Source organism: Gekko japonicus, unplaced genomic scaffold (assembly GCF_001447785.1).
Source record: "Gekko japonicus isolate JY-2015 unplaced genomic scaffold, Gekko_japonicus_V1.1 scaffold1114, whole genome shotgun sequence".
Classification (NCBI taxonomy): domain Eukaryota; kingdom Metazoa; phylum Chordata; class Lepidosauria; order Squamata; family Gekkonidae; genus Gekko; species Gekko japonicus.
Window position 1 is genome coordinate 396,240 of NW_015174875.1, and position 27,281 is coordinate 423,520.

Genomic DNA, 27,281 nt, shown 5'->3' on the forward strand with positions numbered 1-27,281 from the left:
GGGAAGGAAGGAAGGAAGGAAGGAAGGAAGGAAGGAAGGAAGGAAGGAAGGAAGGAAGGAAGGAAGGAAGGAAGGAAGGAAGGAAGGAGCCTCCCTTCCTGAGGCCACCTCCTGGTTTGCAGGCCAGTTTCTCAAAGGGCCACAAGACCTAAGCACTGATGCAACCCATGATCTGCCCAAGTTCACAGAATCAGCACTGCTGGCAGAGGGCCATCGAGCCTCTGCTTAAAAGCCTCCAAAGAAGGAGAGCCCACCACCGCCTCCCGAGTAGGCCTGTTCCACCGAGGAACTGCTCTAACTCAGGAAGTTCCTCCTAATGTTTAGCCAAAAACTCTTTTGATTTAATTTCAACCAATTGGGGCAACAGAAAACAACTCCGCACCATCCTCTATATGTCAGCTCTTCAAGTACTTGAAGATGGTTCTTCACCTCTCAGTCGTCTCCTCCCCAGGCTAAACAGACCCAACTCCTTCAACCTTTCCGTCTCCCACTTGGTCTCCAGACCCCTCACCATCTTTGTTGCTCTCCTCTGGACATGTTCCAGCTTGTCTATATCCTTAAATTCTGGGGCCCAAAACTGAACACAACACTCTAGGCGAGGTCTAACCAGGCAGAGTAAAGCGACACCATCACATCTCGTGATCTGGACACTATACTTCTGTTGATACAGCCCAAAATCACATCTGCCTTTTCAGCTATCGCGTCTCACTGCTGACTCATGTTCAGTGTATGGTCTACTAAGACCCCTAGATCCTTTTCACACACACTACTGCCAAGACAAGTCTCCCCCATTCTACAATTATGCATTTGATTTTTCCTACCTAAATGCAGAATTTTACATTTATCCCCACTGAAATTCATTTTATTTGTACTAGCCCAGTTATCCAGACTTATTTGCACAAATATATTTTGTGGCTTTGAAAGGTCTTGCAGATTTAAATTCTGCTTCTCTGTACAGCACAGCCCCTTTAACTACGGGAAAATCCCTGGTGGGCTGCTGCCCTGCAGGCCATTAACAGCCAGAAGCAAGATGAGCTGAGCAGCCCCTGTGAAAGCAACGGATCGGCCAGGGGTGGTGCTGGTGCTACAGACCAGCATCTCAGGGGCCCCTGGACTCTGTGGCGGCAGCAATGGGCCTTGCTTCACTTTGTGCTTCATCCCACAAAATGGCAGCAGTGCCACTGGCCCACTGGGGCTTGGCCACCGATGGTCATCTAGGGCAGTGGCCCACTGGGAGATTTCCCTGTGAGTTAAATGGCCAACCTAGCAGTTCGAAAGCAAGAAATTGCAAGTAGATAAATAGGTACTGCTTTGGTGGGAAGGTCACAGTGTTCCGTGCGCCTTGGTGTTTAGTCATGCTGGCCACATGGCCACGGAAACGTCTTCGGACAGCGCTGGCTCTTCGGCTTTGAAACGGAGATGAGCACTGCAACCCTAGGGTCGGACTCGACTGGCTTTCGAGCAAGGGAGACCTTTACCTTTACCTTTAAATGGCCAATCTGGCTTGGAACCCAGCTACAGCAGCAGGGGAGGTGGTGCAGGGCAACCGTACATCAATTTTTACTTCTGTTGCCGGTGGCCAGCAGGCCTTTCGCTCAGCGTGCTCCTGACTGCTGTAACATCCCAACCTGGCCCAGTGTTGTATCGATTAACTGATTGCAAGATACAGAGGGCACAAACTGGTGCTGAAATAATTGGCTTCTCCCCACGTGTGGGTAACAAATTCAAGACAAAGAGCTGCAGTCTTCCGAAATTGCAGGACTCCATTTTCAGATGGAACTGGCATCATAGGAAACAGCAGCTGAATACGTTTTACTGGTTGATTTTTTTTGGTTGATTGGACTGGTGGTACCTCATTCAAACAGTAATTGGGGAAAGGAATCAAAACATGCCCTGTAGTGCAGACAAACATGTGCTTGTTCTTAATGATCTATAAACCCTTTTTTAGATGTGGGTTCTCTGGCTGGTACAACTCATCAGTTAAATATTTAGCACGTGCACTGAAGATGTGCTGGTGCCAAACCCAGGACATGCCTGGATGATCCTCCTGAAAAATCTCTTTTTGGAAGGACGAGCCACTCTTGAACGGGTGCCACAGAGTGGGAAACGGGGCTTCTAATCCTGTGTCATTGCATGGGGAGGTTGTCCCCGGGGCCAGCCGTGTGGTGCAATCTCCCACATTCCTTTGCTGAAAGAACACTCCATTGTCTCTGTTAAGCAGTTTGATTTGGAGAAGAAGCTTCCTTAATGAAAGCAATTCTGGCAGCTCAAGCAGTCCGTAGGGAAAAGATATATTTGCACTGAATGGTTTTGGTTTTTTAAAACAAAAGCTGCTCTAACAAAAGGCCAGAGATGTGAATTTTGCCAGTTAACCACTTTGGGGCTGCCTGTAATCAGAATCAGGTTCTTGGATTAAATTGTTCCCCTCCAGGCTACCCTGCTGATTCCTTGTACCTGTCCAACTAGTTACTGTTCAGGTGTAATGTACACTGGTTGTGTCACAGAAGAAGTATTTCTGGAAAAGGGGAAGAGTTACATTCTGGGGAAGTTTTTCAAGCTTTCTGCTGTCACATCTTGGCTGATGAGAAGCCCTTGAACATTGCAGAAGATTCTGGGTTCTGCTCCACAGAGCGTGCCCAGTTCTTGTGGGACACCAGCCTTACCTCTTGGGGTTCTGGGGAATCAGTAACAACCGATAAATTGGTAGCTGCATGGAGAAGGCTACGGAGCTGTGTGCTAAGATGTCAATTTTCCCGCCCCCACCTCAAATAATAAATCCTCATTATTTTTATTAGGGGGACCCTGCCTGAGAAAACCAATTGGACAAACTTCCCTGAAATGCAGCTTGACACTCCCCCCCCCATCTTCCCCTCCAGTGCGTGGGGACTTTTGGGGGCATGCTATGATCTGCAGGTCAAACTATGCATTACATCCCCCCCCAATTCATTTTAAACAACTTTGCAAATGCGCCCACTAGGTTTTACACTTGGGGGGAGAAGAAAGGCATATGGAGAGATGGGAACTTTTATCATTTTCTTCCCAGGCCATTTTGTCAAAGCAAAAAGCCACCCCTCCCCCTCCAAGTTGCTGTGACCCCTGCTGGGGAAAACAGTGGGGTTCCACAGTCATCTGACCGGTGCTATATGTACATTGAATGCGCATCCAAAAATATGGCCCAGAATCCTGTACATTGTACAGAAGTCCTAGAGAAGCCAAGATGTTACAGATTCTTTCCTCAAAATGCAAAGTTTAACAAACACTGTCCTAAACTAAACGAGGGATGCATTCCTAAGGGCAGAAGCCGTTTTGCTTTTTTAAAAACGGAGTGAATGCCTATATTTGAGGACATAATTACTGAGGTTATGACCTATTCAAAAATAATCACAAATGCTGTTTTTCTCTTTGGAATTTAGCCTTGATTGTACTTAAGACCAGACATTTCTTAACTCTGCCCTCAATAAAATCTGAAATGAACTCATGCAAAAATCCAACCAGGGCTATTTTTGGGCAGGAACGCACAGGAACAGAGTTCCGGCTGGCTTCCAAGTTGGCCACGCCCAGCAGGAACTCATTAGCATAACAGGCCACATCCAACAGCAGAAACTCATTAGGATTGGCTACATTAGGGGTGTGTGGCCTAACATGCAAAAAGCCCTGGGTTTTGACAACAAACAAGGTAAAGAGAATAAGAAGCAAAAGGTGGGTGTGACTGGATGAGCACACGTCTGGTAACATGGGGTGTGGCCTAATATGCCAATGAGCTGTGCTGTCAGGGGCGTGGCATATTATGCTAATGAGTTCCTGCTGGGCTTTTTCTACAAAAAAAGCCCTGCAAATAGCAACAAGAACATGACTCCTTTATTAGGAGTCACAAACTAGTGTGCAAGTTTTAGAGTTCCACAGAACTTTTCCTCAGGCTAGATATAACAGAAGATGTTGATAATAAAGTAGGTGTTGGAAGTCCCATAGGTTAAGAGGGGAGTTCAGGAACCCCTGGGCAGACTGAGTGCAATCCTGTGCACAGAGTCAATCGGCTGGGAAAGGTGTAACTTTGCTTAGGATAGCACTGTTCACAAACTAGCTTGCGCTCAGTGTAACCATCTCAGGTTGCACCAAAGCATCCTGGGAAGAAGATGCAGCAGCCAATCTCCTTGCAGAACGCAAATGCACATGGGTTGACTTTTCTGAAATACTCTGCAACCTAGAACTCACACAGACATGGGCAGAAGGTAAATATTTTCATTTTGTGGCTTGCAAGCGTGATACAGTCAGGGAAAAAGATCTCTTCTATCTGTGTCTTGCCAGAAGAGCATGCAAACAGTTCCTATGTTTCCTCGCTGGGGTCTTCAGCCAACATGTGGTCTTGTGGGCATTTTATTTTTCTGAGGGTCAGCATTTTAGGAGGAATTATTCTAGGAATAAGAAGCAGCACTGCAAATATCATGTATGCAGACTACACCACTACTGTTCATGAGGGCTGGTTCTCATACTGATAGCATCAGGCACAAAAGACATCAGCGGTGGGATCTTTAGCGGGTAACTCATGAACTGAGCTGAACTGCTCAGTTTGGGGAAAAACTCTGTCCGACAGGAAGGTTCCCCCCCCTCATCAAAATGCCTTTAATCTAGGACAGCACTGGTCAGAGTTTTCCATTAGATCTCCTGATTTCCACTGTTACAAACGTCAATTCCAGTTCTTAGAAAAACATTCATTCTAGGCTAGAATTTCAATCGGTCATATCAGTGTCTATCTGAATATCACCGCAGGCTTAATCAGAGTTGCTCCTGATTTGCATTTGTGAAGAAATGCCTTTTTCTCTCCTGAGAGGCTCAGAACAAATCAAACCTCCCTTTTGCCTTTTAACAGTTTTTTCCCCTCTAGGCTGGGAACAAAAGGGGGGGGGAGTCTAGGCAATGGCTTTTCAGCTTACCTTTATACATATGCTAATAGATCTAGCTGGAGAGATAATGGGTGGTTCAAGCCCTCCCCCCCTTCTCTTAGCAGGATGTAGAGGTTTGGAGGCATGAGGATGCTAGACTGTCTTCAGGAAAGAAGTTCCTGGAGACCGCCAGGAAGTGCCTCTTTGACCTGAGCTGACTGGGGTCAAGGGGATGGAGTACCAGAGATGATAAAATCTCCATGCAAAGGGAAGGCACTCTCCTTTTCCTTGGGTGCTGCGACCGGGAGCACATGCAGATCTCTCCTCAGGATCAGGCAGCCATTGACCATGTGCTCACCTAGAAGGGCTGGAACAAGCTGTAAGGTAATGGTGACTCTGCAGAGATTTGTAACATCCTAAGCTTAAAGAGCCTGTCCTATTTTAACATCTGATAGGGCACGTACAGTGAGAGGGACAGAGGATTTGTATTTTACCAATTTCTTTTGTTTCCCTTGCTCGAATCTGGGACTGAGCTAAAAGTATGCTTGTAAACATTTTCTTTTTAATAAATACTTTATAACTTTGTATGTTGGGAGTGGTTCTCTGTACCACATAGACCTTCACCGTCTCGAACACGCTATTTTAAAAGGAGCACCAGGAGGAGGAAGACAGACAGTTGACAAGTGGCCATTTCCCCCAAGGGTGCACAAGGCAGTAATCTGTCCCTGTGGTGAGAAGGCGTTGGGCAGCGGGAGACACAGAGGCAAGGCCTCAGATCTTGAAAAGGAAGCTGGGAGTCCTGTCTCTCCCAGTGGCAAAAGGGCAGGTGGTGGAAAAAGGGCAGGTGGTGGTGATGAGCTATCCTGAGTGGAAGAAAAGAGGGCAGGGCAGAACAGAGACTGCAGGCTAGAGCAGGCCTGTTCTGCCACAACATTTATAAAACTTTGTTGGTCTTAGAGGTGCCACTGGACTCTAATTTTGTTCTGTAACTTCCAAAACTTTGTGAGGGGCTTAACTCACACATCCTGCCCCATGATGCCTTATACCGACTTGGCCCTTTGTTCAGTCAAGACTTATTGACACTGACGGGCAGCAGCTCTCCAGTCTCCTTAGAAAAACAATTTTCCAGGAGAGTCTTTGACTAGCAATGCCAGGGAACGAACTGTAGGATCTTCTGCTCTGTCAGTGACCTGTGGGCCTTCTGAGAAAACAACAGCCCCTCCAATTTTCAGTGCCCATCCTCCCATTTGTACTGTAGAATGGTCATATCACATCCTCATAAATAACCCTGTGATGTAGACAAGGCTTCAGGACTGGCCCACAGTCACCATGCAGAGGGCGGATTCAACCACAGGCTTCTATGGTCCAAGCCCAACACTTTCAAACACTCCTGAGCCCAATTCAAGGTATTGTTTTGAGCCTTAAAGCCCTACACAGTTTGGGGACTGGGTATCTGAGGGACTCTCTCCTCCCAAAGGTTCCGACCCAGGAACTAAGTTCCCAGGGAGAGGCCCTCCTGACTGTCCCATCAATCAAACAAGCTTGTCTGGTGGGGACATGAGAAGAGAGCCTTTTCTGTGGCAGCCCCACGATTATGGAACAACCTTCCCAGGGAGGTGCACCTGAATCTCTCACTTTCAGTCTTCAGGAGGCAGCTGAAGACAGCTTTATTTAGAACTAGAAGAAGAGAAGAGAGAAGAAGAGATTGGATTTATACCCCGCCCTTCCCTTGGAGTCTCAGAGCGGCTTACAAACCCCTTTCCCTTCCCCTCCCCATAACAGACACCCTGTGAGGTGGGTGGGGCTGAGAGAACTCTGACAGAAACAGCTCTTTTGAAAGGACAGCTGTGCCAGAGCTTGTGACTGACCCAAGGTCACATCAGCAGGTGCAAGTGGAGGAGTGGGGAATCAAACCCGGACCTCCCAGATTAGAGTCTGTGCACGTAACCACGACCAGGGCTCTTTTTGTAGCATAATAGGCCACACCCAACAGCAGAAACTCATTAGCATATTAGGCCACATCCCTGACAGCACCGCTCATTAGCATATTAGGCCACACCCCCATGTTACCAGAAGTGTGCTCATCCAGCCACACCCACCTTTTGCTTCTTATTCTGTTTACCTTGTTTGTTGTCAAAACCCAGGGCTTTTTTTGTAGCAGGAACTCCTTTGCATGTTAGGCCACACACCCCTAATGTAGCCAATCCTAATGAGTTCCTGCTGTTGGGTGTGGCCAATTATGCTAATGAGTTCCTGCTGGGCATGGCCAACTTGGGAGCCAGCCGGAACTCCGTGCCTGTGCGTTCCTACCCAAAAATAGCCCTGACCACGACACCAAACTGGCTCTCATTTGATTAATCTATTAGCGGTCCTAAATGGTGCTTCTAAAACTTTTAATGGATTTTACGTATTTTGTCTATATTGTAAGCTGCCTTGAACTCCGTATGGAAGAAAGGTAGCTGCTAAATGTTTTCAATAAATAAACAAACCCACCACCCTGGGTTTCATCTTTTTTCTTTTCTTTTGCTGCCGATGCTGTCATGTCACCCTGTCAGCCGCAGGGGTGGGACTTTGCCAGGAGAACAGAGCTGCAGCTGGTCCGTCTACCCATCTCCTCTGAGTGGCAGTGGCTGCCCAGAGTCTAAGATGCCCAAGAGTGATCCTGGGACCCGCTGCATGCCAGGTGTGTGCTCTGCCACGTGGTCACGGATCCTCCCCAAGTACTTTCCCACACAAGGCGTCAACTGACTTACAGAGCCGGCCACTGAGAAGTGGTTCCTCCACGGATCACGTCAAACTAAGAAGCAAAACAGCTCAGCCATGCTCTTCTTTTGCTGCACGTGTTACCTTAAAATATAGGCTAAAATACAGGCACATCCAAGCTTACCTAGAGAAAATATTTCCCACAGCAGCACACCAAAAGACCAGACGTCGCTCTGGGTGGTGTAAATTTTGTCGAAGATCGCCTCTGGAGCCATCCATTTCAGTGGAAGTCTAGCCTATGAAATGAAGAAAGAAGATTTAATTCTTTATTAGATTGCTTCCTATCCCGATGGGTGAGGGTGGTTCATATCATCAGGAGCAATGCTCCCTCTAAGCTGTAGAGCCCTGTGAGCAAAAAATCTACTTTGTGAGCTCCTGACATTAAAGTTGTGAGCGAGCGATTTGGCTGCTGCATAAATGAGTTTGCTCTGGAGCCCTCCTTCCTGAGCTGAGACAAAAACATGTGAGCTGGAGGCTAAAAAACTGTGAGCTAGCTCACACTAACTCAGCTTAGAGGGAACACTGATCAGGAGTCATGTTACACATCACAGCGCTCAGCTGTCTGCACTTACATCGCCTTTCCGCACGTAGTCGGGATCCTTGTAAATATCCCTTGCCAGACCAAAGTCACAGATCTTCACCACGTTGTTTTCAGACAGCAGGATGTTCCTGGCTGCCAAATCCCTATGGATGCACTGGAGAAAACACCAGGACAGAAGAAATCAGTTTGTTTTCTTGGATGGTGGAGAGCAACCAGGGCCAGGAAGTGCCAGCTCTCTCCACTGTGCAGGTGCAGCCAACCTGGCCACACTGATCCATGCTTCTGTAATCTCATGGCTGGACTACACTAACCTATGCTATATGGGACTGCCCTTGAAGACAACTTGGAAACTATAACTGGTATAGAATGCTGCAGCACAGTTATTGTCAGGGCCTAATAGTTTAAAGGCTACCAGTCTGTTTTCAAGTTACCTTGAGAGCCCTCAAGGCTGGGACTTGGATATCTGGACTAGAGATGGGCATGAAATGAATTACGAACCTAAATTCATCATGAACCGGGCCCAGTTCGTGGTTCACAAACCTCGGTTCATGCCATCCTGCCCAGGTGAGCCCCCACAAACCTCCCACAAAACAGCCAGGTGGGTTCATGTGGTTCGTGTCGGCAGCAACAGCAGAGCCCGCCTCTCCCACGCAAGCCTTTGTCCTTGGCCAGGCACCGCCTCCGTTCTTGGGGCCCGCCAGTGGTGCTTGCTCCGCGCCTCTTTCCAAACTGTCTTTGGAGGCCGCCCGGACCGCGATCTGCGCCCAAAGCTACTCTGGGCCGCCCTTCCCCCCCGTCCATTCTTTTCTCCTTTATGACACCCCCCTCCCGTCTTCATGCAGAGACAGGTGTTTCGCTTCCCACGCACTGACGCTTTCCTCCCTGGCCATGGCAACTGGCGGCTTGAGCCTGCAGCCCTTATTTGGGGAGGAGCCTCTGTTGCTGCCGCTCTAGATGACTTTGGCAGTGCCCCCTGGTCTGGGGGTGGCGCCACACCAGAAGTGGGGCACCAGAAATTGGTGGGCGCACGGGGCGGGGGGGTGCCAGAAGGTATCCTCGCCTAGTGGGGGGGAAAACCTGGGGCCGGCCCTGGCCCCCTGGGACCACGGAGTGAGCTGCCTAGAGTGACTCGGCCCACTTACTTTTCTTGAGGCCAGGAACTCCATGCCTTTGGCCACCTGGAAGCTGTAGCAGATCAAGTCCTCCAAGGTCAGGGGGCGCTTATACAGATCTTCAGCATCTGGAAGAGACCCAAGCAGCCACTGACTATAGTCCCCAGCTCTGCTAGGAAAGGCATCTCCTTTCGCTTCCCTGGCCGTGTGGGATCATCAGAGCCAGGCCGGATATGAGCCTGATCCTCCCTCATCTCCCTCATCTCCCAGAGTCCTTCCTGGGGACCCGATCAAGGCAGTAGCAAAGGGAACAGGAGAACAGGAGAGCAGAACCGCCAGATCAGCCCAGTGGTCCCTCTAGTGCCGTGTCTGGTGTCCAACAGGGGCCACTCAGAAGCAGGGCCCCCTGCCACCCACTCCCCAGCAGCAGCAGCCGCCGCCGCCGCCTATGATGCTGCCCCTGAGCCAGCCCATCTCCTTCAGCTACCATGGCAATGAGAGACCCATCCACCAGCCATCTGTCCAAAAGCCTACGTAGAATAAGGGGTATTAGGGAGGGCTGTTTTGCTCTCTGACTCTGCCCTGGCTCCACCAAACCCAGGCATGTCACCGGTTCTGCAGCTGTAAGTGATTCTGTATTCCCCCCCCCCGACCAACAGGTATACTCTGGCCTCACCTGTGCGATCCCATCCCCTTCCCCAGCCCCTTCGGAGGCGTCCAGGTGCCAGCCTGCTTCCATCCCAGTCTGCCAGCATTCTTAGCCACCCCTCTGGCCTTTCTCCTGGCGTCCTTCTCCCAGCCAGTGTTCCCTCTAAGCTGAGTTAGTGTGAGCTAGCTCACAGTTTTTTAGCCTCTGGCTCACACATTTTTGTCTTAACTCAGGAAGGATGGCTAAAGAGCAAACTGATGTATGCAGTAGCCAAATTGCTCGCTCGCAACTTCAATGCCAGTAGCTGACAAAGCAGAATTTTTGCTCACAAGACCCCACAGCTTAGAGGGAGCACTGCTCCCAGCCCCCCCTTCAGTCGGTTGCTTTCCCCAGCAAGGGGCTGCCATTGGATCGGCTCCCTGGTGCTACCTCAGTGTGGATCAGCTTTGGTGAGAGCCAGCTTGGTGTAGTGGACTCTAATCTGGGAGAACCGGGTTTGATTTCCCACTTCTCCACTTGCACCTGCTGAGAAGCCGCAGTGCTTCATTTGCCCCGCGGCTTCACCCGATTTCCCCCGCAGTTTCGTGATCCTCAAAAAACAGGATTGTGAAACTGCGGGGGAAATCGGGCGAAGCCGCGAGTCAAAATGCAGCCCCGCAGCTTTGGGTGTGAAACTGACCAATAGTATCAGGGCAAATGGCGGCGCAACATCGAGGCAGCTCTAGTGCGAAATCAGCCTTGGGCTCCACACTGACTGGGACTACCAACTGGACAGTTTTCTACCGGCATGACCAACGTTTTGTTGGCTGTGCCTTTGCTCCTCCCCTTGACCCAGCTGACCTCCGTCCTTTGTCCCCATTGGTTCCAATTAGGGCTACCAAGTACCTACCTTCGAATCGGCGGGGGACACATGGTTCCCGGCAGGAACATCCCTCGGTGTAACACCCCCCCACCGCACCATGCCGTCGCCCAGACGTGACGCCAGCATGCTGGGCACGTAGCTGGTACCATCGAGTTTCCAGCTCCATTGCCACAGCGTCGCCCAGCTATGTGCCCAGCGTGCTGGCGTCACGTCTGGGCAACGGCATGATGCGGCGTGTTTGTCTTCCACGCGGGAATGTTCCTGACAAGAAGTATGTGTCCCCCGTCAATTCGAGGTAGGTACTTGGTAAGCCTCGTTCCAACTCTGGGTGGGCGGGCCCTGAGCCAAGCTCCACCCCCTGCCCCTTGACACACGTGTGCCTTTCAAGAACGGGCAGCCCTAACCAGGGGTCATTTCATAGAAAAAGAGGTGCAGGAGCTCATTAGCATAACTCATTTGCATATGCCACACCCCCTGACATCACCGGAAGTGTGTCAGAAGGCAACACCCACCGCTCAGGCTCCACTGGACTGTTTTGGATTGCTAGCTATGGGGGGGGGATATACAGATCTGTCCTCACAGAGGAAGGAGAGCTTGTACCTGGATAAAACTTGGTCTTAAAGGTGCCACTGGACTGTTTTGGACCGGGGGATGGGGGTTCTGCAGCTTACCTGGCTGCTTCTTGCTTTGACTGAGGGCTGCTGGGAGCAGGGGGCGGGGCTTATTGCATGTGCCCGCCCCCTGGGCTCTTTACTGCCGGAGCTCCGCTCCTGTGCGCTCCTGCAGGAAATTACCCCTGCCCCTAACTCTGATCTCAATCCTTCAGGAACCAGCAAGAGCAGGAAACTCAGGGGAAACTTGTATTTAGCTGATCAAACCAGGGCAGGTGTTGCAACACACTTGTTTGTTTGCGAGGGACATGACCGCAACCCATCTAACATTCTAATAGCGAGGTCCGGATATCTTTGGATACTTAAATCTGGTGTCTGGAGCTGTGAATAGGCAATACAGACCTGAAAAGGGCCCCGGGTTTTGCAGAAAAATGTGAAATCTAAAAAAAAAAAAATACACTGGCAGTTCTTTAAAAAGCCAAAAATGATAAAAGGAGCGCCTGTAGATTTAAGCAACTGATTCCCTCAGTGGCTGTTGCTAGGCAACCACTGTATTCCAGGCGGGGGGGGGGGAGGCCCTTTCCAGGCCTATTTTGGCTTTTGAGGGAGGACTCATCAGAGCCAGGCGTGGCTAGGGTTGCCACCTCCAGGCTGGAAAATTCCTGGAGATTTTGTGGAGGAGTCTGAGGAGGGCAGGGTTTGGGGGGAGGGGAGAAGCCTCAGCTGAATGTAATGCCACAGAGTCCACCCTCCGAAGCAGCTATTTTCTCCAGGGGGGCATATCTATGTTGTCAGTTGTAATTCTGGGATGTTTCCAGGTCCCACCTGGAGGTTGGCAACACTGGGCCTGGAAGCACTTGATACCACCTGACTTGCATGACTTAACTAGGCTGGGCTGCCTGCTCCTGTTCAACAGCCCCCCACCCTGTGAAAACCAGTGTGGTGTAGCAGTTAGAGCTTCAGAGTAGGGTCTGGGAGACCCACGTTCCAATTCCCATATTTGCTTTTGAAGCTTAGTGGGTGATTTTGGACCAGCCACATACTCTCAGCCTAACCTACCTCACAGGGTTGTGGTGTGGATAAAAAGGAGGAGAGGAGAATGATGTAAGCTGCTTTGGCCCCCCACCGTTGAGAAAGATGGGGCCAAAATGAAGTAAATAGCTAATAAATATAGCTGAAGATGGGAGGCAGATAAAAGGTAGGTTGGTGAATGGCTGAGAAGGAGAGAATGGGGCAGGGAAAGGGGAGAGGATGTGGGGGTTGCCTGCGGGTGGGAAAGAGGATATAGTACGGGGAGGGGGCAAGAGGGGAAAGTGAGCTGGTACCCCACAAGCCTTTGAGGGTTCCTACCATGCAAAATCGGGGCTGCGGTGGCTCAAGTGGTTAAGACGCTGAACTGCAGACTGGAAGGTCTGTAGTGCAGCAGTTCGAGACCCGAGTGCCTCATGATGGAGTGAGTTCCCGTCTCTGGCCCCAGCTCCTAGCAGTTTGAAAGCAAGAAATTGCAAGTCGATAAATAGGTACCGCTTCGGTGGGAAGGTAACAGCGTTCCGTGCGCCTTGGTGTTTAGTCATGCCGGCCACATGACGGAGAAGTCTTCGGACAGCGCTGGCTCTTCGGCTTGGAAACGGAGATGAGCACCACATCCCTGGAGTCGGATTCGACTGGCTTTCGAGCAAGGGGAACCTTCACCTTTACCATGCAAAAAGGGCTGGGTCCAGCAAGCAGCACCACACAACTGGGTCAGTTTTCCTAGGCAGAAGCTGCCGGTGTGTGTGTGTGTGTGTGTGTGTGTGTGTGTGTGGAGCTTAAGACAGAAAGACAGATGAAGGTAGGTTGGCTGTTAGGTGCGAAGGAGAGAGGGTGGCCAACTCCAGGTTTAGACATTCCTAGAGATGTGGGGGATGGGGTTTGAAGGGGGAAGGGACCTCAGAGGGGGTTTAATGCCACAGACTCCACCCGCCAAAGCAGCCACTTCCTCCACAGGAGCTAGGTTGCCAACCAGGTGGGGGCTGGAGATCACCCAGCATTGCAACTGCTCTCCAGATGACAGAGATCAGTTCTGCTGGAGATCAGTTCTGCCTTGGAGGGTATGGCGTTACACCCTCCCGAGGCTGCTTCCCTCCCCAAGCCCCACCCTCCCAAGGCTCCACTCCAAATCTCCAGGAATGTTCCAACCCGGAGCTGGCAGCCCTAATGTGGGAAATGATCTCTGTATGGTTGGGAGATCCCTCATGATCCCAGGACATCTCTAGGCCCTACCTGGAGGTTGGCAACCCTAGAAGGCGATAAGGAAGCAGGGAAAAGTGGGGAGACTGTGGGAGCTTCCAGGAAAGGGAAACAGGAAATAGTGGAGGAGGGGGAAATGAGATGCCTCCCACAAGTCCCCGCGGGTTCCCACTTGTGGTACTCTATTCCCAGACTCATCAGTCTTCTTCCCACTCTCACAACTTCTGGGCAGCACTAGCAACAGGAACAAAGTTAAGTCTCCAAAGAGGGGTGAAACAGAATAGTCCAGAAGGGTTCCCTCACCTTCCTCCTCCTCTTCCGAATCTGTGTAACTTTTATCTTCAATGAATCCCGAGCTGGCTGAGCTTCCCGTGCTGGCCACGCTCTCCAGGCGCCTCTTGATCAGCTCCGTTAAGTCACTGACAGACTCCTCAAGGCCCTTCTCACTGGAGTCAGAATGCTCCTGGGGCTTAAAGAAAACCACACAGAAGTCCGTTACCATCGTGCGATTTCACATATCAGCACACATGCCCAAGCCAAGTCCCCGTCAAAATATTCGCATCACCAAGGAGGAAAACGCAGAATGCACAGCTAGGAGCAGAGCGGCTTCCCAGCCTCTGGGTTCACCAGAGATTAGAGGCAAGATTAACCCCCATCCCCACGGTGTCCCCAAGTGTACCTCTCAGCTCGGCAATCAGGGCAATGGTGGTAACAGTTCTTAAAAGTGATTCGATTCAGTTCCTTAGTCCACATATAGCGAGACAGACCATCTTTTCCCACAAGGACATGGGCTCCAGCTAGTCCCTGCTTCAGGGCTTGTGGCAGGTTCTCTGAAGGACCACCTTCTCCCATTTGTTTCTGCCCAGGGATTAAGGCCACAGGGAGGTTTTGGGACCTTACTCCCCCCCAAAAAAGAACATCGTTTGGTGGACTCACAAGAAAGGGCCTTTTTGGTGGCAGCCCCATGATAAGAACATAAGAGAAGCCAATGTTGGATCAGGCCAATGGCCCACACTCTGGGTCACACACGATTACTGGACGACCTCCGCAGAGAGGTGTGGCTGGCTCCTTCACTTCTACTCTTTAGGAGGTCGTTGAAGACAGCTTTATTTAGGACTGCATTTGATTAAGTTCAGTAGCAGTCCTGAGTAGCTTTATGTTTTTAATGTATTTTATCCTATGGGTTTTATATGTTTGTTGGTCACATTGGGCTCCGTAAGGATGAAAGGCGCTTAAAAACATTTCAGATCAATGAATGAATGAATGGTGATGTGGATTAAAATCTTTCCCATGTTTTACTGAATTCAGGCCCTCGGGGCTTCTGATTTGGGCCCTTCCACACGACCAGGTGGGGTCCTTGTCCCAGGGGCAACCGCTGGGTCAACAGGGCAGCTACATGCCTGCGTTTTGCTTTTCAAACACATCCCAGAAGTCCTGATATTTTTTTCATGCAGTTGGGAGTCTGGGGGATATCGGGGGAGGAGCAGATTGCAGTTATGCCAGCCAGGGCTGTTTGTTCCACTGAGAGAATGTGGAGACAATGAACCCTGCCATGATGGGAAAGGAATTCAAGAGCCCTCTGGGAACATGGAATACTGTGGCTACGGCTGCGATCACGCACACTAAATAATCCACTTTCAATGCACTTTCGGATTATGCCCGTTCACACAGGCCCAATCTGCATCTAGCATTTGCTCTGCTGTCTTACCAAACCCACGCTGGAACAGAAATTCCCATCTACATGGCATGCTACTTTCACTTTGATTGATTGTTGGATTTTATGGCAGTGTCCAGACTGCATGCCAGCTTTCACTTCATTTCATCTTTTGGTTTTATGGAAGAGTCTGCACAGATTGATGTCCGTTTTATGGCCCTTCAGGGGTGACTCTGCCGTCAGTACGGCATTGGCTCGGGGGTATCTGAATGTGGTTTTGAGCTGCATCTTTTTCTGTTCCAGTGTGGGTCTGGTAAGACAGTGGAGCAAATGCTAGATGCAGATTGGGCCACCGTAAAATCCAGTTGGAAAGTGCACCGAAAGCGTTTTATTTAGTGTGTGTGATCACAGCCTATGACAGGTCAGCCAAGGCAGCCCCCCGCCCCCAGATCGCTGAAAAATCCAGAGAGTTGATTGGGCTGGACTGCAGCCATTCTTCACGTCCCCAGACACGGACTTCCAATGGAGTAGGCCCGGTTTGAGAGAGCAGCCATCCATAATCTCCAGCAGTGCTGGGGTATTTTTGGGTGGACCAGCATCCTTTATATCTGCACTGCAGTAAAGTCCAGACAGGTGCCTCCAGCCCTTGAATCCAACCCCCAGGGCTGGCAGTTCTTGCCTCACCTTGGGACAGTTCATCAGAAGCAGGGCCTGCTACTGGGGACTTCTCCTGGGAGTTCCTACAGGATTACTGAGAGTGGCTACATTTGTTCTGCTCACTTCAGACCTGAGCACGCTCAGTTCCTGTTACCCTGTTAGATGTTGCTGGATTGTGGGCTGCATCCCTTCCCAGTACAGGCACAGGTGGTGTTCCCCTTGTCTCTGTTCTCGTTCCACATCGGAGAGGTAAGGCTGAGCAACCCCACTTTGCGTGACCTCCCTTGCGGGTCCACTTGGTTCGGCAGAGGGAGCGACTGGAAGGACTGTACCATTCTGGGTGGTGCTCATGAAGCCAGACTTCAATCCGGTAACACAAGCCCATGCGCCCATCAGGGCTACCACAGGGTATTAGGTGAGACAGTTCACCTTCTGCCTCCTCAAAAAGGCCAAGCTGGTACTGGTGCCGAACTGGGCCACATACACAGACTGACCTTCCAGAGGGCATCAGATATCTCGGCCAATGCAATCAGGAATGCATCCTGTTATGTACTGAGCCTAAAGCCATTCCTCAAGCTGTACCTAGAATGGGTTGAGCTTGCTTCTCTAGAACAATAGCTCGCCTGGATCCAGGGACTAACCAATAGATAAGCGGTGCAAGTTTTTTGGTTTCTGGTTTGGAGTGGGTGTGTGTTGGGTGTGGTGTTTGCAGGCTTTATAAGCAGGGCTCCAGCCCTCCTAGCTTCATCTTGTAGTTTGCTAAAAATCACTTAATAAACCAGGGCTGATCACTGCAATGCGTCTAGAATCCAGTATTTAACACATCCCCAACTGGCAAGCACAGGAGGGCCCTTTCCCAGCCAGCATGGTGCAGCGGTTAGAGTGCTGGACCACAATCCGGGAGACCCAGGTTCGATTCCCCACTTGTGCCGTGGAAGCTGGCTGGGTGGCCTTGGGCCAGTCCCATGCTCTCAGCCTAGCCTATCTCGCAGGGTTGGTGTGAGGATTAAACGGAGGAGAGGAGAGCAAAGCTGCTCTGGGTCCCCACTGGGGAGAAAGGCAAGGTAGAAATGAAGTAAATAAGCAGGATGGCACCCCAAGCAAAAGTTCCCCCACCGAGGAGGCTGAGGAACAATCCCGCTTTCCATCTGTCTGTACGATGGGCCTGGGGTTGTAGAGCTAGCAGCACTTGATGCTCGGCAGAACTCACAGGATTGGTCCCCAGTGCCATCAAAGCATTTAGGGCCACTGTTATGTCCTGGGCCCGGCATCGACTAGCCTAGCTTGAAACCGAGAACAATAGTCAGCTAGGATCCTGGAAGGAACCTATCGACCAGAAGCCGCACTGTAAATAGCCTATCACGGGTAGTGTGTGTGTGTGGGGTGTGGTGGCATACACAGATTTAAGCAGGGCTTCGGTCCTGCTAGTTTGTCCTTAGTTTTGAGCTGATTCACAATAAAGCATGAGCTGATCACTAATCGCGTGTTGAACCCATTATACTTCAGTCATAGTGCCTGAGCAGAACTCCCTGGGAGCATTCCAGGAGCTGGGTGACCAACCGTTCCGTTTCTTTTGTGCATGTGGCTGTGCCAACTGGGGCGGCTGTCTCTGCCACAGCAAGGAAGCAATCTGCTTTGGGGGGGACTTGGGGGGTTCATTGCAGTGGCATCCATCAGGAATGACTCAGCAGCAAAAGGAGGCGCAAACTGCTAGGGGTAGGCTGCAAAAGGTTACCAGGGCACAGCAGAAGGACGGTAGGGCCAGGGTCCGGGATGCAGGAGGAGGCCAAAGCTGAGAAAGAGCATGGCCAGGGCTGAGCAGGAAGCTGTGGGCCAGCCACAGGTGTCGGCTTAAAAGCGGGCAGGATCCCGAACCCACAGAACCGACAACATCTTTGCAATCCCAAGAAGATGCTCTGACTAAAAGGCCCCGCTGGAAGGCAGCAGCGCTCATCGGTCCTCCAAGGCAGGGGAGCTCATCAGTCCCTCCACCTGCTGGCCATTTGGAAGGTGACGCAGCACGGCAAAAGAATCTGGGCCAGCAGAGGCCCTCATGGCACTCTGAGCAGGGCCTGGGAGGACCCGCCCCCTGGTGCCTGACGCTTCCTTTCGTGAAAGAATGCCCAGCAGTGCAGAAGTGTGCCCAGGAGGCCTCCGGGACTGGCTCAGCCTCAGCCGAACTGCTGCACCACACGCCCTGACCAATGCTCCCTCTAAGCCGTGGAGTCTTGTGAGCAAAAATTCTCCTTCGTGAGCTGCTGGCATTAAAGTTATGAGCGAGCGATTTGGCTACTGCATACATTAGTTTGCTCTGGGGCCATCCTTCCCTGAGCTAAGACAAAACTTTGTGAGCCAGAGGCTAAGAAACTGTGAGCGAGCTCACACTAACTCAGCTTAGAGGGAACACTGGCCCTGACGCCAGACCCTGGTCGCCACACTCCCAGGGATCCTTTGGGGGACCCTGCTGTTGCTAGCACAAAGCCTGCTCTCCACCTCTGGCCTACCAGCCATTGCGCCCTGCCCCAGTCCTTGAAGAATACAAGCTTTCTCTCTGCTCATGCCCTATCGCAACAGCAGACATTTCGCTAGACTCTGGCTAGAGGGACTTGAGATCTAAGCATGGGCGGGACCGTCTCTGGACGTGGAAAGGAAAAGAAAACAGTGACAGATTATCCTCGATAAACTAAACCAGACAATTCAAAAATAGTTCCACATTGCCTGTGTGGCAGAACAAACGGCCGGGGGACACAGTTTGGGGGAGACCGAGACAGAGACACGGATGCTAAACGGCGGACTATTGAGACTGAGCAAAGAGAAAACAACACGCCAGCAGCTCAAAATGAGGTCATGCTGCAGTCTGGGCTGTGATTGCAGCATCCCGAGTCTCTGTTTGAAAGCATTATTATGGCTTCAGCGTCATTAACAAAAGGGCCGACGTGATTACGGGACTACTGCCACTGGACTGGATTTTTGAAAGCTCAGCATTTTGTGCCCGTTGCTGGGCAAAAAAGAGGAGCCCCTGAGTGCCAGCGCAAGACTGGATTATTCAGGGGGGACCACTCCGTGGCCCAGACATGACTTCTGACTCGGGGTATCCCGTGTACTGAATGCGGAGCTCTCCTCTTGGGAGCCCCCTAGTGGGTAATGCTGAGATGGCACATGGATAATACAGCGAGAAGAAAAAATACTTGCATTTGGATGAAAACCAGGGGAGAATGCTGCAAGGGCTGTTGACGGAATCTCTGGTGTGATTTTACTTCTATATAGAAAGGGTGGGGAGCCCCAGTTTGGATTGGAGCTGCATAATGTAGGGGTGGAGAAGGATTTATGAAATTCCTTCCCATTACACTGTTTTCCTGACATCTTATGGCCCCTGGAAACCAGTTTTGGCCATTAAGGGAGCATACTATTTGCCTCAATCTTGTCTCTCTGTCCCCTTCAGTGGGGCAAACAGCAGGTTTGGGGAGTACATCTGAGGTCAAGAAAACAGCCCAAGGGGAAAGAGTTAATCCTTACTGCTTGCTGCAGCCCCAGTCCAATCAGGTGGTGTGTGTGTGTGTGTGTGTGTGTGGGTATTGGTGGTAGACCATCCACTTTGCATGCAGAAAGTCCCAGGTTCAGTCCCTGGCACCTCAAAAAGATCAGGTAAGAAGTGATGCAAAAGACCTCTGCCTGGAACCCTGGAGAGCTGCTGCCGGACACCAGCGTGACAGACAGACTCATGGCCTCATTCAGTGTAAGGGAGTCTCAGTGTACATTTGCTCATGAATTCTCTTCCTCCCCAGCTGCCATTTAGCAATAGGGCTGCCAGCTAGGAGCATCTGCAGGGCAGGGAAATTCCTAAAGAGTCGCACAACACCGTGAGGTCACTTCTGGCACTCACCTGGAAGTGAAGTCAGGGTATCATGCAATGATGTCCCCACCAGTGTTCCCTCTAAGCTGAGCTAGTGTGAGCTGGCTCACAGTTTTTTAGCCTACGGCTCACACATTTTTGTCTTAGCACAAGAAGGATGTGGCTCCAGAGCAAATTGATTTAAGCAATAGCCAAATCGCTTGCTCACAACCTTCATACCATTAGCTCACAAAATAGTATTTTTGCTCACAAGACTCCACAGCTTAGAGGGAGCATTGGTCCCCACCTCCCCTTTTTTGTCTTTGACTGCTCCAGGGAATGGGGGTGTGGCCAGAGCACAGGGGAGGGAGGATGCCACAGCGGCAACCCCGAGTCTAAACTGTTGTTGTTACACAGAACGTTCAATGAACCCAATATCCTAACACAAAACAGTCAACTGATAATCAGCAAAACGGTCCTCAATTGCAAAGTTACAAATCAAGTGTGTCTAACCTTAATAACTCACTGAGCAAATCTTTAAACATAATTTTGTCCATAGTCATAATAAACCAAACCTTACAAACCCACATCACTACACTTGGTAACGTAGCTGGCCTCTAATATCATGCCACCAAAATCCGAGCAGCAGCTAACAACTTACTGACCATCTGCCTGTGGACCTGATAATAACTCTAATTTAGCCATAGGAGCCATGCTAGAACTCTGATTGCAAACCTTTCAGCATCTTGTCTAGTTCGACTTTTAGAAGCCGGAAGGGAATGAAAAGATACAGGTAGATGCACAGTAAAGTTTTCCTTTGCCAAATGAACCTGGCTTTGCACGTTTTATGACAGATGCAATACCACCAGGTCATGTGACTTCTTCAGACTTTAGCCTCGTCCTTCGTGCTTGCGGGGGTCTCTTTGCCCTTACAGTCTTCTAGAAACATTATTTCTTCATATTTTTATTTCATGCTTCATTTTCCCAAAAAAATATATCACATTTAAAAACATTTGCAACATTTCTCCAGGGATTGGAAGAAGGTGAGTGACGTCACTATTAGTAGCCATTCAAGCTGAACAGCTCAGAAAAGTGCCATATCATTGTTTCCTGAACTGGCTTCTAGAGAGTTAAACAAATATATATATTTGTTTGTTTATTAAAAAATAGGCCTAGTAAACAGACCTCCTTTGCTATCCCCAAAACACAATGTTTGTATTCACCCAAATGGCATTCCTAGGAGAAAAGAGTTAATTTCCCAGTGGCCTTCTTTTACTTGACAAGGTACAGAACGACAAAACAGAATTTAGACAAATCTGACTCTGCTCAACAGGAAACAGAACCCATCGGTACAATCTGCCGTTAAGGACATCTGATTTCCTGTGCCCCAAAACTTCATTATGCGTTACCTTGCATGCAATGAAGTCCCCTCTTTTTCCTCTTAAGTAATTAGATAGATTTCCGTACTTGCAGTATTCTACTATGACCATCAAAGGACCTATAAATAGGACATAAGAGAAATTTATAGGATATTAACATGGAAATGCCATATAAATAATTGCAAAAGTATAAGGATCAAAACAGATGGAATGTTTGTGGATTCATGCGTGGATTTTCTCACAGGGTTGCCAGCTCTGGGTTGGAAATGCCTGGAGATTTGGGGGGGGGGTTTGAATCTGGGGTTTTGGGGAGGGGGTTTTAGGGAGGGGAGGGACTCCAGTGAGGTATGATGCTACAAAGTCCCAAAGCAGACATCTTCTCCGGGGAAACAGATCTCCTGTCACCCGGGCATCACTTGTAGTCCCAGGAGACCTCCAGCCACCCCATGGATGTTGGTTTGAACCAAAATGTTTTGAACCCAAATTCATTCTTCTGGGGTTTTTTTTGGAGAGGCTATGTACGATTCAGATTTGGGATTAGTACTAAGTTTATTTACAGCAGCAAGGATGGTTATTGCAATAAAATGGAAAAAGCCAGTGAGTGGCTTAACAAGATTTGGCTTATTGCACTATTATCTAAATTAACATACTATCAAAGGGCTAGTAGGAGTAACTCTATGGAACCAGATTTATTTACTAAATATTGGATATTACTCATTTCTTTTTGGAATGAAAAAAATATATAAGATATAGTCAAAGGTAAAGGTTTCCCTAGTTCAAAAGCTAGTCGACTCCGACTCTAGGGGGTGGTGCGCATCTCTGTTTCCAGCGCTGTCCGAAGACTTCTCTGTGGTCATGTGGCCGGCATGACTAAACACCGAGGCACACGGAACGCTGTTACCTTCCCACTGAAGCGGTACCTATTTATCTGCTTGCAATTTCTTGCTTTCGAACTGCTAGGTTGGCAGGAGCTGGAACTAGAGACGGGAGCTTTCTCCATCATGCGGCACTCAGGTCTTCAACTGCCGAACCACAGACCTTCCGGTCTGCAGCTCAGCATCTTAACCTCTAAGCCACCATAGCACCATAATATAAGATATACCCATTTGCTAATTACAATTTCTTGTAAAAGTACTGGGGAATTTGTTTTTTGTATATATATTGATATATATGAGTATATGTACTGAGTGCATGTTTGTATTGAAATAATAATTTTTTAAAGGCAAATCTATCTATAGTGGCAGAAGCTTCCAGATATTTCACATATACACACAGAGAGAAGGTGAAGGGGGAGAGAGAGAAGAGTTATTACAAAGGGAGGCCAAAGGGTCCTGCAATCCATACATCTATTTTGCAGAGTACAGGAAAATAAAAGCTCTAGCCAAAGGACAAAGTGATCTCATCCGAGTAGGTATGGACCACACCCAACTGGTGACAAACTAGGCCTGCCAGGCATGGCTTTGGCAACCCGCAGGAGACCCAAGAGGGCCAGGGACACGGAGGTATGACTGGCAGCGATGGTGTGATGGCACTTCCGGGAAACCCAGAAGTAATGTCATGCCTCTCTAGGAGAATTCCGGGCTGAACAGAGAAGGAGCAAATGAAACGGGGGTTGGAAAAGGAAGCCAGCTGCTAGTCAAATCCTGCCTCTGTTGTGAGCCGGTCTGCAAACTGGAATCTGGATTCCAATTGTACCGTTAAGAGCTCCAGGAGCACTTCAGAGGCCAACAAAATTTCTAGGGCATAAACCTTCGAGCCAAAGCTCCAGGGAGGTACGATCCTGAGGTGCTCCTGGACTCCAATGTAGTCCTTCTGCTGCAGACCATAGTTGAGAGTAACTCATTTGTTGGCACCAACGTTAACTGTGCTCAAGACAAACCAGGGTTCCCTTTAAACCAGAACCCACGACCATGGTTTGAAAGTGCGAGAGCCTAAGTTTGGTGTAGTGGTTAAGTGTGCCGACTCTAATCTGGGAGAACCGGGTTTGATTCCCCACTCCTCCACTTGCACCTGCTGATGTGACCTTGGGTCAGTCACAAGCTCTGGCACAGCTGTCCTTGAAAAAGAGCAGTTTGTGTCAGAGTTCTCTCAGCCCCACCCACCTCACAGGGTGTCTGTTGTGGGGAGGGGAAGGGAAAGGAGTTTGTAAGCGTGCAGAGCCGTCAGGTAAGCAGTGGAGAGGAGACTGCTAGTATTTTCTAGGAATCGGGCAATTTCCCACTAGGTCAGAGCGGAGTGGCCTCATAGAGTACATAAGGCTATTTTCCCAGGATGTCTTCTCTGCCAGCTACAGGTTTGTGGAGGGGCTCATGTGACAGGAATACAGTGGAACCCAGTGGTTGAATTAATGGGGTGAATGGTAGAGTGGAGGGCATTTCTCCCACAACCTCAAGTGTAGAATGCAGGAGGCAAAAACTCGGGTGGAAGGGTGGGAACAAAGAGATTTTGGATGGAGGCAGCCGACTCACAACAAGGATGCAAGGGCTGGCCTCGAGTATGGGCTGTCAGGTCCAAGTTAGGCAATCCCTGGAGGTTTGGGGGTAGAGCCTGCGTAGGGCAGGGCTTAAAGAGGGAACTCAGCAGGGTACACTGCCATGGGCTTCACCTTCCAAAGCAGCCATTTCCCCCAAAGGAACTGATCTCTGTCATCTGGAAGTCGGTTGTAATTCCAGGAGATCTCCAGCCCAAACATGGAGGATGGCAGCTCTGTCTGATGCACAGGCCCAGGTGCTGCAAAGTCCTTTCGTCCTGCTTCCCAGAGAAAATGTCCTTGTATTGGAGTTCCCTAATCTAATGGAGCACACTCCAGTTTGCATGAGTGCTGACCACTGAGAAAGTCCGATATTTTTACAAGGCACTCCAAAGCAACCTTGCAGAGGGACGAGGAAGAAATCGGCAAAAATGTTCTATCTGAATGCACAACAGGAATTGTTAGGAAGGTCTCGCGGATGTCACAAGGCAAGAGCCGACTCTGGGTTTAATGAGATCTCTTATCCTATATCTTTGCCGCTCCGGGCTATTTTTCTCTGGCCCTGCTGTCTGATACTTCAAAGGGGCCTTTAAACAAAACAAACTTTGAAGCTTATTATGTGTCTGCAAATGTTGACAATAGTTTGTTTCAGAGGGGACAGCAGGTTCTACTATATTGTATACGTATAGCTTACAGGTTGGCATAAGGGGGGGGAAATGCTACGTCGGTATACCAAGCACCCAGGCCCGTAGCTACCGCGGGGCCCAAGGGGCCCGCCCTCCTAGCAATTTTTATGGGCCCCTCCTCAAGCCATGGCTCCCCCCCCAATTGCCTGTCAGTCTGTCAGCACAGAGGACAAGGGCGGCACAAGTGGCGTCGAGGCTGGGCTGAGAGAGCAACCCAGGCAGGCAGCAGGTAAGCCCAGCCAGGCAAGGCAAGGAGGCAGGTGGCTGCCTCCTCTGGCCCCGGCCAGGCACACCCAGCTGTGCGCAGGTGTGCCAACGAGCCCACACGAGGCACCTCCATGACCAGCCTGGCCGCTGTGTGCCTCGGTTCTCCCAGCCCCGGGAGGGAGCCGAGGGTAAGATGCGTCTAACTCTCCAGGTGCTCCAGGCTGGAAGAAGATGCTAGGGTTGCCCACAGTGGGTTGGGATATCCCTGGAGGTTTGGGGGTAGAGCCTGCGGAGGGCAGGGCTTAAAGAGGGAACTCAGCAGGGTACACTGCCATGGGCTTCACCTTCCAAAGCAGCCATTTCCCCCAAAGGAACTGATCTCTGTCATCTGGAAGTCGGTTGTAATTCCAGGAGATCTCCAGCCCAAACATGGAGGATGGCAACCTTGTCTGATGCACAGGCCCAGGTGCCGCAAAGTCCTTTCGTCCTGCTTCCCAGAGAAAATGTCCCTGTATTGGAGTTCCCTCATGTAATGGAGCACATTCCAGTTTGCATGAGTGCTGACCACTGAGAAAGTCCGATATTTTTACAAGGCACTCCAAAGCAACCTTGCAGAGGGACAAGGAAGAAATCGGCAAAAATGTTCTATCTGAATGCACAACAGGAATTGTTAGGAAGGTCTCATCTTAGAAGGAACCCTGCTCAGGAGTTCTAAGGAGTTCCACCAATTAAATCAAAGTTAATTTAACTTTAATTTAATTTACGTTTAATTAACTTTAATTGGCTGGTGGCCCCCCCAAGGACCCCTCCCCCCAAAATCCTTAGCTATGGGGCTGCAAGGGCCTTACAGTCTACTATGACTAGGTTACAAGAAACCAAAGGATTTCTGGGGAGCTCTAGAAGCAAAGGATGCTTTGGGGAGCACAGCTTTCTCAGTATTATTTCCTGTCTTGCAAACAATTACGGGATACAGAACGGGACATTAAAACAGCAAGCAGAGCTAAGTGGCCCCTGCAGTGCTGACAATGTTGTGGGGTCTGCTTGGCTCAGTCCCGGACCCCCGGCAACCCTGATGGATGAGTGAAGGCTTACCCAACAGAGAAGCCATTTGGTTCAACCCGATCCCCTCCGGGCAGCTGCCTGCCAGGAACTTTCCTGGTAAGTTCAAGGCCCAGTCTGTCCCATGTGTAATCCCTTCCAACCTATGCATAGTGAACACTGAAGACCACTCAGCGTGCTCCAGACAGGGTTGCCAACCTCCAGGCGGGGCCTGGAGACCTCCTGGAATTACAACCAATTTCCAGACTACAAAAGTTCAGTTCCCCTGGAGGAAAATGACTGTTTCGGAGGGTGGGGCCTTTGGCGTTATACCCTGCTGAAGTCCCTCCCAAGGCTCCACCCCCAAATCTCCAGGAATTCTCTGGCCTGAGTTAGCAGCCCTAGCTCCAGAGCCTGAGCTATGCCATACAGGGAAGAGGGCAGAGACCATTTATCTGCTGATCCAGATGGTAAGAGGAGAACAAATGGGCTTAAGTTACAGGAGGGCAGATTTTGATTCAATATTAGGAGTAACTTCCTAACGGAAAGAATGGTAATGGAAGCAGTTACCTTGGGGGTTGTGCGGGTTTCCCCTCTGTGGAGGTCTTGACACAGAAAGTGGACAGCCACTTAGGACAGATGTTTTAGTTTAGGGTTTCCTCCACTGAGGAGGCTGGACTAGATGGCCTTTGCGGACCATTCTAAATGCAGGACTTTATGGCAGAATGAGGTAGCAGAATTCTGGACTGAATCACATCAGAATGCAAAAGGAAAACTGAAACGTTGAGTTCTTGCCTATGTATAAAAAACAGTCCCTCTGCATGTAGAAAACTAGAATTCCAGGGCTTAGTGCAGCACTCCCCTCAGTGGGCTAGGTTACGGCGTGCAGAGAGCTTTCCATGTGGGGAAACACGGAAAGCACATGGCCTGCCCTTGCAGCCTGCAGTCCAGAATTGTCCCACTTGAGTTTATGGCCTCATTCCGTACAAGGAGTAGGTGGTGGTGCCGTGGTGGAAAGGACCGCCGAGTCACAGCTGACTGATGGTGACCCCGTAGGGCTTCCAGGGCAAGAGGTGGACAGAGGTGGTTTGCCATGGCCTGCCTCTGCATCGTTGCCCTGGGCTTCCTTGGTAGCCTCCCGTCCAAATACTACACAATAAAGTTTATTGTCTGTGGCCAAAGGCCATTAAAACATCACTAGTATAACATAAGGAGCTGCGGTGGCTCAAGTGGTTAAGACGCTGAACTGCAGGCTGTGGAAGGTCGGTAGTTCAGCAGTTCGAGACCTGGGTGTGCTGCATGACGGAGTGAGCTCCCGTCTCTAGTTCCAGCTCCTGCCAACCTAGCAGTTCGAAAGCAAGAAATTGCAAGTAGATAAATAGGTACCATTTCGGTGGGAAGGTAACAGCGTTCCGTGCGCCTTGGTGTTTAGTCATGCCGGCCACATGACCACGGAAATGTCTTCGGACAGCGCTGGCTCTTCGGCTTTGAAATGGAGATGAGCACCGCAACCCTAGAGTCGGACTCGACTGGCTTTCGAGCAAGGGAGACCTTTACCTTTTTACCTTAGTATAACATAATTACAAATATCAGCATTAAAACAATCTAACCAAAAAGTACTAATCAAATAAAAGCATCGCCCTCTTTAGATGCAGCTCTAGCCCGTACTTTCTTGGCTGCTCAAGCAAGGAGTGACCCTCTATAGGAGACA

At 50.1% G+C, this 27,281-nt stretch overlaps 1 protein-coding gene across 1 annotated transcript in view; it reads right to left on the reverse strand.

Annotated features, from left to right (window-relative positions):
- Positions 1-27,281, reverse strand: part of LOC107121841 (vascular endothelial growth factor receptor kdr-like) — a 73,349-nt gene that overhangs the window by 34,703 nt on the left and 11,365 nt on the right. Inside the window, exons 6-10 of the mRNA XM_015424844.1 lie at positions 21,200-21,288; positions 13,951-14,116; positions 9,327-9,424; positions 8,216-8,338; positions 7,768-7,879 (exon numbers count right to left, since the gene is read on the reverse strand). Coding sequence (XP_015280330.1) covers positions 7,768-7,879; positions 8,216-8,338; positions 9,327-9,424; positions 13,951-14,116; positions 21,200-21,288 — 588 coding nt within the window. The remainder of the gene's footprint in view (positions 1-7,767; positions 7,880-8,215; positions 8,339-9,326; positions 9,425-13,950; positions 14,117-21,199; positions 21,289-27,281) is intronic.